The following is a 14,197-nucleotide window of genomic DNA, read 5'->3' as shown; positions in this document are numbered from 1 at the left end:
TGAATGTCAATTACCGAATCGGTAATTACCGATTCGGTAAAATAGGGAAAAATAGGGAAAATAGGGAAAAAGACAAGGGTGGCAGGGTGTCACTTTGACACCCTGTTGCACCCCTGATTAGTGCTGGTATGCACATTTTCCGCACATACATGCCCTAAGGGCATGTATGTCTGTCACATAGCACAGGTGTAAATGCACATATTTGCATTTACATAGGAATTCGTTATTTACCACCAACTAATAGTTGGTGGTAAATAACGAATCCTTTGAGCCCAGAAGCACTGTTTGAAGTGTTTTCTACATTTCATTTACCGATTCGGTAAATGATGATTCGGTAAATACCGAATCGGTAAAATTCTGTATTTTCGAATCGGTAATTTGCAATTACCTACATCTAGCCCTTAGTCTTCTGGTGCGCATACTGAATGTCTTTGAAAATGCAAAAGGTCTCGCTTTTAATTAAGTTAAAGTGATTTGCTTTGCTAATGGTATTGTATAGCAAAGCAAATGGCTTTAACTTAATTAAAGGCGAGACCTATTGCATTTTAAATGCTTGTTTAGCTTTTCTGCTGGGATTCAATCTGCACATTTTGTGCAAGGCCAAACAACATTAAGCCCTGTTGTTCTCTGTGGTCGGACACTAACACGTAAACATAATAGAGAGATCCAGCTGCTGTTTTTCAAACAAGACAATTGTTATCGTATAAGCCAAGATTTGTCGTTCTAAAAACAGAGAGGAGCGAGGCTTGCAGAGAAAAGGTCCTGAGACGAAAGAGCTGTACGCCAGAGATGGAGACCTACTGATTATGACCCTAAGGTGTGGGGCCCAGCACTAATTCCCAGATCTTTAGTAAAACACTGTGGCTTAAGATGATTTGTCATTCACTATGATAGGGCTTTTCATTGTGTACTGTGTATTAATTGTGCTAATCGCATTATTGACTTGCATATGGCTCTTAATTGCAGTACAGTTTCTTCATGATAGAGCTCGATAGTTTCAATAAATATTGTATGCTTTCTTCGTGTCTCTTTCCTTTTATTGTGGCCACGTGTGAGTGAAACAAAAGGTGATGACATTTTACAGCGACTACAGAGAGAGTTCACCATGTTGTTTTCTGGGGTGGTAATTTAGCTGTCCCTCTGGAAGGTTCGGAGGGCAAGTAAATCACTATGAGTTAGTCTGGATTTGGGCCCATAGGTACTGATGTGGTACGGTGTCTAAGTCTGTACATGCTGACGTCCCGTGATCCCAGGCACAGTTCTGTTTCTAAGCAGAAACCCTGCAACATGGCGCCACCAACGTTTGGTCTGGTACTTATTCACAGGTCTCCGGAGTACTGCTTGTGCATGTCCACAATACTCTTATACCTCTTACCGGAGACGTCCATGGTGTTCGGGATTAATCCTCCACAGTGTTTAGGAAACACCTAATTCTGTTAGTTTTTCAAGCTTGAAAGTTTAAAAGGACTAAATCCAATTTAGTATTGCACTTTATTTTCCATACTGCTATATTGTGGCAGTGCTGCCGCCTATTGTTATTCCTGTTAATTGCAGACCTGCTGTCCATGCACATGTAACACATCATGGACCTACTAATGTGGGTGGAGCTTTTATCTTTGTAGTGGAAGCTGATGCTGCTTATCGCTTTGAAGTCTTTTACTCTTGGGTCAATGTTTTAGCTGAGGATGCTAATACAAACATGTTTCATACATACACACCTCAACTACAAGCACAATACAGAGCATATACGCTCATGGAAATACCTTTGTCTTATTGGGAACATCATACCTGGTTCCTAGGCGTCCTCCCTCATGTAGCTACATGTGTTCGCATCGGTCCCCTCAGTAATGATGGGGCGACCTGGCCAGCTTCAGCTGGATACACACCATACCCTGATATGGCTAATCAGAATCTTGTACAAACACAAGCCTTATACCATGGTCTAGTGGCTCTATATAGATTCTTGACTCAGTATGTTTTGTGCACCTTGTTCAACACTAAAAGTAAGTAAACGTCCCTCAAGATTAATTCTTAGAATTGTATCTCTACAGGGGCATATGACTGTTAGATCATATATTGGTATTATAGTTATTCAGACATTTTGTGTACAAACAGATGAAATCAATCAGGGGTCACAACAACAAATAATCGTAAAATGAAAGCAAGAGTTACTCTAAGAGTAAAAACATGAACAAATTTTATTATATTATTTCATACATTCGGTTCATCGTATTTTGTTAAAAGTTACACATATAAAAACATATTAAAAACCTCAACAATCATGTGATCAGTACAGTTCTCAATGTTTACATTCCAGATTGAAAAACATGAATAAAAAACATGAAAAAAGAAAACATTCGTCGATGCAGCGTTTCGGTGTCTTTTCTACTATATACACCTTCTTCAGGACTGTTTTCTCTATAAGCTTAAAAAGTCGAATGTGGATAACAACTTCTCAATATAAGATTTAGAATGGCAATTCTTTTATCATTGAATTGTTTGCTTTTCATCCAAAGATTGATGACCCTATGATGAGGGAATATTCAAATCGGACGTCCGTCTATGGGTACCACCGAAATGTTTGGAAGTGTATATATGCCACTTAAGATTAAAACTGAAACAGACCAAAATAATTTTTGGATCTGCCGGCACTTCGCTGGAAATGGCGACTGGCCTCGTTCTCTTCCATTCACTTTTTCATTTCAATTCTTCAACATTTAGGATGGCCTCCCTGCATCCACGCGGCTCTCAGTATTCTCAGGAGAATACCGAGAGCCGCGTGGGTGCAGGTGGTACCCATAGACGGACGTCCGATTTGAATATTCCCTCATCATAGGGTCATCAATCTTTGGATGAAAAACAAACAATTCAATGATAAAAGAATTGCCCTTCTAAATCTTATATAGAGAAGTTGTTATCCACATTCGACTTTTTAAGCTTATAGAGAAAACAGTCCTGAAGAAGGTGTATATAGTAGAAAAGACACCGAAACGCTGCGTCGACGAATGTTTTCTTTTTTCATGTTTTTTATTCATGTTTTTCAATCTGGAATGTAAACATTGAGAACTGTACTGATCACATGATTGTTGAGGTTTTTAACATGTTTTTATATGTGTAACTTTTAACAAAATACGATGAACTGAATGTATGAAATAATATAATAAAATTTGTTAGTGTTTTTACTCTTAGAGTAACTCTTGCTTTCATTTTACGATTATTTGTTGTTGTGACCCCGGATTGATTTCATCTGTTTGTACACAAAATGTCTGAATAACTATAATACCAATATATGATCTAACAGTCATATGCCCCTGTAGAGATACAATTCTAAGAATTAATCTTGAGGGACGTTTACTTACTTTTAGTACTTACTCACCCTATCCCTATTGTAAAATAGTAGGGTTCCTCCTTTTCTGTTTGAATAACACCTTGTTCAACAACCATCAAAAATTGGCCTACCAGGGCAAGCCCAGGTGCCTGCAGTGCCTACAATCAGTCCTGTAATTGTTCAGTCAGTTATGGGCGAAATACCTACTAATCGTGAGGAAATTCCATTTTGGATCACCCAAAAAATGGACCAAATTGAAGCTGCAAGTCCCCTTACAGGCCCACAAGACAAGCACAGGCTTTTGACCATTTCCCTTAACCTTCGGGATGGTTCCCACTACAGGAGACTGCAACACTTGGGGGACGACGGTGTTAACCGCTGTCTAGACAATCAGTCACTGCACTTCCTCGATGTCAGTCTTGCCAAACGCATTAAAACAAATACAGAATGAACACGGGGCAGCTGCTGCCCTGGATTTGTGGATGAAGCTAATGGTAAATTTTCCTGTAGTATCCTCAATGATTCCATCTAACATTAAAGGTGCAGCAGAAAGTCTGGTTATACACCAGTGGCTCACAGTGGTTGCACAAGTCAACCATGAACGTGAACTTCCTATTTTTATTGCTGATGTTTACATATCATTAGGATGAAATCATTTTGGAACCAGACCTACAAAACCATCACTTAGCAAGACTAGTCTTGACAAGGAAGCCAAGCAGACCTGTGAGTTTGATAAAAAAAAACATGGGATGAATAAAAAAAACTCAGAATGTTAAACCTCGTGGAGGATCTCCACCCCTGGAATTCTCTGAGAGGTGCTACAATTTTCATGATCGCACTAAACTCAAGACTCCAGACAGGTATCAGGTTCCTGATACACGTTCACCTCGTTCCTTACAGGAATCGTCTGACAAGCAGTACGACAAAGGAGGGTAATCTGAATGCAGACAAGAAGAGTATGTGAAGCCAAAGAGAGACACAACACTCGTCTGACGTGAAGATAAAGGAGGAAAGACCTCCTCAACATAAAGCCCCTTTTCAGAAAAAGAAAGTAGCAGCTTAAACAGGAAATATGCCACAAACACTGATAACCCTCCTCCTGAACAGGAGTTAGGCGGTGACTCTCTCCGCGACAGTGTATCAAAGGTCACCATAGTGAGCAGTTACCTCCAGGAGTTTCTGGCAGCGAGAGCAATTGATATTTTTATTATAGTTGAGACCCCAGATAGGCACTAGGCCCCTCCAGATAGATTATATAATCTAGACATTCAAATTGAGGGTGACATACAGCGCACAGTTAAAGCAATATTCTGTGAAAATGTAACTTTGTCTTATGACATCTTTTGGCGGTAGACGACTGGCCCCCGCAGTTTGTACAGGTATCCCCACAAGGTGAGGATGTTATACTTCCTTCTTTTTCTGCGCTTGTCCCTGACCAAGTTTAGCAAGCCTATGCAGCAGAATGGACTCTTGCACTAGGCCCTGCATTATATCACAATCATGTCGGCTGGGATTAGGACTCTCCTTGCCATGTTATAGCTATAATGTCCAGCCCACAGGTGCTACTGCAATATCTAATAAAGTGGGATACTAAAGCATATGTTAGAGAAATGCATGCCCAATTGCAGTATCAGGGAGTAATTGAACCTCGTGTCTTCCAAATGAATAATCCCATTTTCCGTATTTTGAAACCGGATCATTCATATTGTATTTTATTTGACTACTGAGATTTACATACTCACACACGCACTTTTGCAATACAGAATACACATAGTATGGCACTTATAAACACTATAGTCCATAAAAATACAAAACAACCTTGGACATTTAAAATAGTTTTTTCAGCCACAATCTAGAGCTTGAAAGCAGAGATTGGACAGCCTTCTCAGGGCTTGGTTTTCAAATGTGATATGAGAGGCTCACAATGGGCTTTAAGAATAGCCCTGGACTATTAACTGCACACATAATGTCAATTCTACACAATATTGACCCAGATGCTTTGTCCTATGTAGATGATATCTACATTACAGATGATGACTTGAACTCACATTTGGCCAGAGCAATCACATTATATTGGGATTTGCTGAACTAAGCCACAAGTTCAACTTTAAGAAATGTAATATAGGGGGAGGAGCTTCGCTAGCAACCAAGATGGCCGCATAGGCTCCCGGCTCCGTCGACCTCCGTCGCTTACGGACCTATCCTGTAATTAATCCTGACCTCCCGCCCGACTCCCGTGTGTCTGAATCGTTGCTGATCCCAGGGGGGCAATCCCGGAGTTTTTATCGACTAAATTGACGAAGTTGCACCGTCTTTCATTTTCGGCCTGGCCCAGCGTGTGAGCCGGGGCCTCGAGTACTGACCCAGCCGGGTTTCAGTTGAACAACATCGGCCGCGGGTACCTGGCGGAGTCCGGTCTCATTGGAGTGAAATTTATTCTTTCGATCCTGGTGGTGGTTTCTGGTCCCGGTGACGAGACGTGTTTGCGGCTGTGGGTGGGGGGCCAGGTCCGGGGTACCCTGTTGCTTCTCTCGGGGTCCGCGGGTGGGCCCCCGCCCACGGCAGCGGTGTAAAGATTGCCAAGCCTACATGTCGCCCTTTGCTTCCGTCCATCCCGCTCCTGCTTGTTTCCCCGGAGTAGCCGGCCTCCGGGGTTAAGGACCTGCTTTGTTATTCTGCACGCGGGGATGGACCGGACGAAGTGTGGGCAGAGGGGGGCGGTTTATTTTTCCTTTCTTTTGTTCTATGGCCTTTTCCTTTTTCCCCTCTCTACAAGAGATGTGGCGTATTATCCTGATTCGCTTTGTCTTTCATATCCGGGTATCGAGTGTTCGATTTTCATATCCTGTATCGTGGGGGGGGGGGCGGGCTCTGACGATGTTTGCTTTAGGTGTTCTGTACCGTATTGTTTTGCTCAAGCTCTATGCTTGTATTTTGAATCTCAGATGCCTGTAATTGACGTGTATTTCCTCAAATCATTTGCCCGTTCACCGCTATAATATGTTCCACTGTAGGATACCTGATATGTATATTTCTCCTCTTGTGTTAAACTTAATAAAAATATATATATTAAAAAAAAATGTAATATAGCTTTTCTAAGTGTCCTTTTTCTAGGATATGAACTTACACATGAGGGAAAGAGACGTGCGCCTCATTGTTTGGAGAAGTGCACACAATTGCAACCTCCAAATACATTAAAGAAATTACGATCCTTATTAGGATTTCTTAATTTCAGCAGAACATACATTCCTGATTATGCAAAACGCATCAAACCACTTTATGAATTAATTCATTCTGACTTTTCCAATTCATGCTGGACATCTGAACACACATACACTCAGATCATTACATTCTGACTTGCTTGCCACACGTCACTTACATACACACGTTAATACTATGAACCTAGTTATCAGTGTTTTACCTAGTGCAATTGGATTTACCTATAGTACTTTTAATGAAGGAGAAACAGTGCTTATGACATATAAATCGCATTTATATTCCAGTGTGGAAATGTATTTTGTGTCCACTGAAAAAATACTGACTGCATTGTAGATGGCTATCAAAGAACGGCTGCTTGGACAAGGGAAACTCAATATTGTTGTCACTCCCGTGCCAGTCTTAGAGGCTGTGACAAAAGTTAGTGTTCCGAATGTTAAAGCCCTGCATCCTAGATGAATACAGAGGGCAACATCCTTAACAGCTGTTGACGCAGACTTCATCTTTGTCCCATCCTACCGATCCTAAGGAATAGTGGTTTAAGACAATGCCGCCCCGCCTTTCTGTTTTTACAATCATTTGAAGAAGAACAAATTATTGTATTTGTACTATTTTTAAAGAGTGTTTTAAGATGTAGAAATTCAATCATGATGTAATTAAATCTATAGTTCAAGTCCCCCAGATGTGTTTTAGCTTTTAACTGAACTTAGTTGTGCATGACAATCTGTTGATGTTTTTATTGTGGTTTTATGATTATTATGTAAATAATCAAATAAAGCTGATTGAATTGACTCACCTTTACAGACACATGGATTCCTCCAGTATGATCATGTATATTCCATGCCCACTTCTGTTTTACTTATTGAACATTATGAATACTTTGTTTATAATGATGATTCAGCCCAAACAGCTATAGGTTCTAAACAGTAATATTCAGCCTCAGTCATCACTGTTGCTGGGGATTATGTTGGACGGGAACTTCCAACTATAAAAAACCTGCACCCTAGGAGACTGTCCTGTGCAGTTGGCTGAACTGAAGGCTTTGCTTCTTGCACTACCACATATGGATCCTGAATCCCCCACACTTATTGTGTGCAATTGGTATTACTATGTACAGTCTTTTAATGATAATTTACATTATTGGTGTCAAATTGGATTCAGAGATTCTAAAGGTAACAAGATCAAGCATAAACCACTTTGGGTTTAAGTGGCAGACCTCAAAGACAGGTTGCCACAGACTCATGTTACACATATTTTGAGTCATTAGCATGGGGAATCGCACATTGTATGGAATTCTCTGGCAGATGAAGCTGTCAAATCTGCATTTGTAACTGTGACTGTTGCTGCAATTACATGTTCTAAAACGAGGATAGATAGTAAATATCTTGGCTGCGGTTAATGCAATTAAAGATGCCACACCTCTACCTATAAGTTTTCCTTATAAATATACCTACCACTTAAGTGAACACAATATACTCCTTTTGTAATTGTTCCAGGAGTTGGTGATCGTTTGATACCCAACAAAGACCGCAGGCTAGCTTAAGTGATAGCTGCACACGAAAGTGTTGCTTCTGTACATGTCGGTGTGGCGGCCACTATTTCGCTGCTACAGCAATATTATTGGTGGCAAAGCTTATACCAACAGGCCAAAAAATATGTCCTGTGTTGTGACATTTGTCAACAAATTAAAACTTCGATTGTGGCTCACCCACCACAGACACACCTGTTAATTTCCAATAAGCCCTTTGGCTGTGTTTATCTGGACCATTATGATCCACTGAATTTAAATACTGGATTGAAATTTATTGCGGTTGCTTCTTGCTCCAGGTTACTCTGGGTTTGGCCACAGCGCTCGGCTGATGCTTAAACTGTTATTAAAGACATGCAATGCTTTATCAAGTCATATGCATGCAGTACATTCTACTTGGGCCTGGGCCCTGTCTTTGCTTCTAAAGTTTATCGGGATTCTCTGGCTTCCTTGTGTGTATGCATTATTCCTCTCCATACCGGCCTAAGGGCAGTTCTGTCATGGAGGGGATGAACCATGACTTAAAGCAGTCCTTCACAGCTAGAGTATTAAGCACTGGGCATAATTGAACTCATCAACTATACAGGGTTCAACCGGCATTAAATAACCTCCCCAGGAGATCTCTTTGTGGTCGGACCCAGACAAAGTCCTTTTTGACATCAATATGGTAATTCCAGTCCTTGACGGTCCAGACATTGCGGCAGCCATGCTTTTTGACATAGATGATAATTGTGTGTTTTACAGGATCTACACGACCTCCATGACACCAAATCCAATGAGCAGTGGAAGATGTCTGCCTCTGCAAGCATCAAGGAGAAATCAGAACCTTCTGGCTGGATCTCAAGCGAGAGAAGGTGACAGTGGAAAAGGACCTCAGCCCTTCATACCAAGCACCAGTGCCAGTCCTTGGCCTTCAAGGTACAATAACTGTTATCTTGCCACTGTTCCTGGTTCCAAAGACAAATGTTTTGTCTCCATTGCTCATGTAAAATTATATTATGTGGCCAATTCTAAAAAGTAGGCTGCGAGGGATCCTTAGTAGTTCCCTATCTCATCTTCCTACCATACAGGAAATTCCTCGACAGCTAGTGAGCACTGCCGAAACAGCTTCTTCCTAGCTGGGGGAGGGGATAATGTACTGCAATTATTCCCAGCATCCGCATCCAGCAACACAACTAAAGAGACTGCTGATGTTACTACTACGTCTTCAGCAGCTGATGTGTATACAGATTCTGTAAATCAACCCAAATAAATGGGAAAGGGATCTAGCAAAGGGGTAGGGTTGGCTATCCTAATCACATTTGATGGGAAAAAGGCCTACAAGAAAGAAACATTTCTTTCTAGAGTCCCCTCACTCACCAGGGTTTCCCCACAGTGACATGCTTCATCATTGGGGCCATCCCAGCCCTCTACGGGCTGAGGCGTGCTGCGACTTGCGAAAATACGTAGGAACACTTATTGGAAGACTATGTGTAGTGCAGAGATGTGGTGGAGTGGGTTTTAGTGAATTAAAAATACCTTTCTAGTGGGCGAGAATTTTTTTTTATTGTTGCTCCTAGATTGGTATAGCTAAAAATGGGGTAGTACCAGGGATCCTAACTATAATGGGCTAGTGATTCTGGGTATGTGTCAACTAGTTTTGAGCGTTCTCCAAGCTCTTCCTCAGGACCAGACAGGGACCAGCCCTGTGTTTGCCACTCCTAAATAAACCATACTTTGGTGCAATAAACAAACAAATAGTGGTGATAAACGCTACAACTAATAAAGCATGCGTTAGTTTTATACATACGATCCAGGCTTGTCACGTAGTATCTGTTGTAAATAAAGAAAATAAAGAGTTAAAAAATCACCTCCCTCTGATAGGGATGGTGGGTGTGCATTCATTCGGTATATGTGTCTTCCATTATTTGTAAAAACAGTCCTCCTGAACATTGTGTGCACACATTCAGCTCTGCGTGTAGTTTTAACCTATGTAGGAAAAAGCATGCTGGAAGAAAGTGTGGCTATATTGGTTGCATTATAGTTCAAGCAAAAACACATAGATAACGTGACTACATGACATACATAACACAGAACATAAAATGGAAGTGGATTGCTCCAGTACATACTTAGATTCTAGCACAATTGTGCCACATGGACCGTGGGGGCAAAGGACTCCTGAACCTGTGTCTGGGGAAAGGCAGATACACGGAGTAAATTGCGGGAAAACTCAGATTAGAAAACAGAAAGGAACCCGACATGGCTCCGTGTCTCGTTGGTCTGAGCTGTGGTCAATGCCTGTGGGAACAAAAAGGGCGGTGTTCACTTACTCGTGATTGGAGTTCTTCGAGGGTAAATACCTAGATTCGTCTCCCCACCAGACCGCATCTTGCTGTGTCGGTGAGAGGAAACACGATAAGTAGTATCCGTGTCCGGGCTGAGTCATGGTAAAAATGACTAGACCGCGAGGAGTAAGTAAAAAATGGCCGCCAGTTTTGGCAGGGGGGTTTGAAAGGGGATGTCTGGGGTGTCCATAGGACCCCATTTCTCCGCTCCAGAGGACTGCTCTCAGGGGGCGCACTCACAGTGCGCCCCCTAAAAGGTGGTGCACTGTGAGTGCGCCCCTGAGAGCTTCTTTGTCTCTCGCCTGGATCTGTAATATGGCGTGGCACAAAGGCAAAGGAGTTCCCTCATTTGCATAGGGCACGCCCCTATGCAAATGAAGGAACATCCCCTGATGGTAGCGCTGGCGCTGTAAGTGCCCCAGCAAAATCGGTATTACTGAAGGGGACGCACAAGCGTCTGCGCCCCCTTCTGTAATACCAAAGTTCCCGGGAGGCATGCAAGGTGGGCGCAAACGCCCGTTGCGTCCCGGAGGCACTTATTGTAGATTGATCAATCTAATCTCCGGCTCCCAAGGGTCATTTTTAGGAAATTACAAGGGGGTCTCATATGATCTCATTCAAGCTTCTAAATATTTACTGGAGAATTAAGCACCACATTGGGATGTCAGACCTTACTTTTTGGACAAGGCAGGTGATTGTGAGGCAGTGAGAGGATCCTTGACATATCACCAAACAGCACAAAAAAGCATACAGACGCCATCCGTGTCTCGTGACTTTTGGTACTAACAGAGATATGGTGCTCTTACCTTCATGGGGTGGTGTGCAATAGACAGGGTCTCCCTCATCAGATTCGAAAGATGAGAAGCTATCATTGTCCCAGCCGGTAGAGGGAGACTCGATGAAGCTGTGGTTAATGGGGATCTCTGTATCATGGTGAGACACTGAAGGAGAGAATCAGAAAATGGATATTAAGAATACAGCTGTTCCTGGACAGGACAACCTGGCTATCTCATGTCCCAGGGAATCTTGCTAGCCCCCTCTTTGAATGGAGACTCTCTCTCCCTTAGCAAATGCATTGCTATTTCCTATATTGTCAACTCCCTCATATATCCCTCGTAATCGAGCCATAACATTTCTCTCCTAGGACAAACAGCTAAACGTAACCTTATATTCCCCTTTTCCTTCAGTTCTCAGGAGCAACAGAGGGGCATCCCACATGGATCCACTTGTCACAGACAGCCAGAGATACACTCAATACAGTGCAACCAGGAGCCCCAGAGGGGTGGTTAGCAGGAATTCAGTGGTTACAGTCAGCTGGGCTAAATGCTCAATGAAGTCCACCCAGGAGCGACTGAGGGGCAACCCACAGCCTAGTACTGATTACAGGCAGCCAGGACTACGCTCTATAAATGCTACCCAGGCGTGACAGAGGAGTATCTCATAGGAATGGACAGGTGGATAGGGTATACACTCTATAGAGAGCCCCCAAGAGTGGCAGGAGGGCACCAGCATCTGAAGAACAGGGTAGAAACAGTGTCTGTAGGACTGTAATCATGTTGAAGGAATATAATTCTTAGGTGAAATGAAGAGGAAGGTGAAGGAGCGGAGTCCAGGCACAAATAGCGAAGTCATCCTTAACCTCTGTTCTGTGTACCTAGACAACTGGGCTTGTTACCCTGGTGGAGGGGGTCAGGGAACCCAAGTTCAAGAGTGGGAGTAGTACAGAGGGTTACTTCAAAATCTTAGGTCATGTCACTACCTGGTGGTCTTTTGCAGACTTCAAGGACCTGCAGGCAACACTGATCCCACATGTAAGAAATAAAAAAACATCTATGTCCAAATTATGCCTTTCCTCCTCCATCTTGAATGGATCAAATGTCAGACAGGCAAGAGGAAGGCAATTGGACCCCCTGACCTGAGAGAATGAGCTGTGGAACTGGGGATCGGTGCACAGCTCTGGATTACATCTTTCACTGCACAAGCAACCAACATTAGAATGCCACACAGGTGGGTGACTGATGACGACATTAATTTTATTGTTTAGATTTTAATACTTGTGTTTTAACTATATGAACATTGTTCAACAAATATAATCTGTATTGTGTTATTTTTTAAATGGTGCAATCGCTATGTCTTTTTAAAATACCAAAGGAGCTACATCTTTGTTTTTGTGGCCAACCTTCCTTTTTTTAAAATTTCTGATGTATTGTGTTTGACTTATATGCTGAAATTTTGAATAAATATATATATATTTTTTTTATCAAGTATTTGTTGTGGTCAGTGCATTGAGGTTTAGTGTATTCTTTGCTCATTATCTAACCTGAACATTCTCTGGTCACCTCTTTCCTAGGAAACTTTGACTTATCTACACAGGTGGGTGAAACCACTGACATCTACTGGAGGCATCACGCTTGCTTTAAAAGTTAGGATGAGTTAGTTCAAGGAGGGTGGCACCCTTAAAATGAGACTGTGTTGAGCGATATGCTCTCACTTTCTCTCCTCAGTGCTTTGAAGCTAACTTGATATGACATTTTGAGAGTAGCCTAGTGAAGTTCCTCTCTGTACCCTAAAGGCTGATGAAGTGAACTTCGAGCTTCTATTGAGACAACAATGGATTTCATTTCCTGTAAATGTTATGTTATGTTATGTTAATTGTTTATTTCTATAGCGCGCGGCTACTCAAAGAGAGTGTCCCGGCGCTTTATTGGAGAAAGAGACACAACTGCAACATACTAACAAAACACCAGACAAAAAAACTAACAGAAGAGTGGGCCAAAGATTCACGGAAGACCGGCTACTGAGTGAACAGCCAAGTTTTAAGGCCTTTCCTAAAAGCCAGTAGACTGGTGGCTCCCCGCAGGGCCAGTGGTAAAGAGTTCCACGACTGAGATGCCAACAGTCCAAAAGAGCGGCCTCCGAGGCGCGCTTTCTTTACCCGGGGGACAACAGCAAGGTACAGGGCTTCCGACCTCAGAGACCTGGTCGGATGATAAAAGACCAGCCTCTTTTGGAGGTACTTGGCTCCCTCCTTGTGCATACCCCATTAATGGATCATCTCACTTTACATTACCAGAGAGTTACCAAACCCAGCCCATGATATGAAGTCCATCTCTAAGGCCATTTGGAAGAAGGGGCCTCAGCAGGTCCCTCTGATCTTCCAATGTTTACTGGTGAACCCGAAGAAGCCACTATTGACTATGTGAGGTGACATTTCATGATGCTTTTTTTGGTTGATTTAGATCTGTTCTTACCAGTGACCCAGGAGAGTCTTGAGCTTCCCATGGAGGTGCATGGACACATAGCACTGAGATCCGCCACCATGCCCTGGAAGTGGTGTTTCACACCGGACATAGCACCGCCGTCAGCAGCCCTGCAAGAGAGGGTCATCATCAACAACAGAGCGAGAAGATAAGAGATAACCAAGAGAAGACAAGCGATAGCCAAGGAGGTGGATGTTGATCTTTGTACGAAGCAGGTGTATGGAGGAATCTTGTTGGCTGCCATGTACGGTCCAGGTGAATGCACATTTTTATGAGTTAAGAAAGATAACTGCAGAGATCTGGTTGCATATACAGTACAATGGGTTATTTTTTTCTTTTTCTGGTTCAATTCAAAGCTGCATACTGTATCAAACATCTATCCTACATTGTGTCTTTTTTTTTTGCTTTTTCAGTCAATGTTCTACTGTTGTATGTTTCCTGTAATCTCTGATATCCTAGCTGACCAGAGGACCTACACTGCTTAGCAGCAGAGCAGTAGGCTGTCACTGGTTGGGGCATGTGCCAAAATAGTCCCCGTGCA

General features: G+C 42.5%; 1 protein-coding gene across 1 annotated transcript in view; it reads right to left on the bottom strand.

Moving 5' to 3' along the window:
* The window catches only part of SCARF1 (scavenger receptor class F member 1), a 232,104-nt gene that overhangs the window by 72,601 nt on the left and 145,306 nt on the right, over window positions 1-14,197 (bottom strand). Inside the window, exons 9-10 of the mRNA XM_078680166.1 lie at window positions 13,648-13,766; window positions 11,203-11,337 (exon numbers count right to left, since the gene is read on the bottom strand). Of these exons, the coding sequence (XP_078536292.1) occupies window positions 11,203-11,337; window positions 13,648-13,766 (254 nt within the window). The remainder of the gene's footprint in view (window positions 1-11,202; window positions 11,338-13,647; window positions 13,767-14,197) is intronic.

Source organism: Lissotriton helveticus, chromosome 3_1 (genome assembly GCF_964261635.1).
Source record: "Lissotriton helveticus chromosome 3_1, aLisHel1.1, whole genome shotgun sequence".
NCBI lineage: Eukaryota > Metazoa > Chordata > Amphibia > Caudata > Salamandridae > Lissotriton > Lissotriton helveticus.
This window is presented reverse-complemented; position numbering and strand designations above follow the sequence as displayed.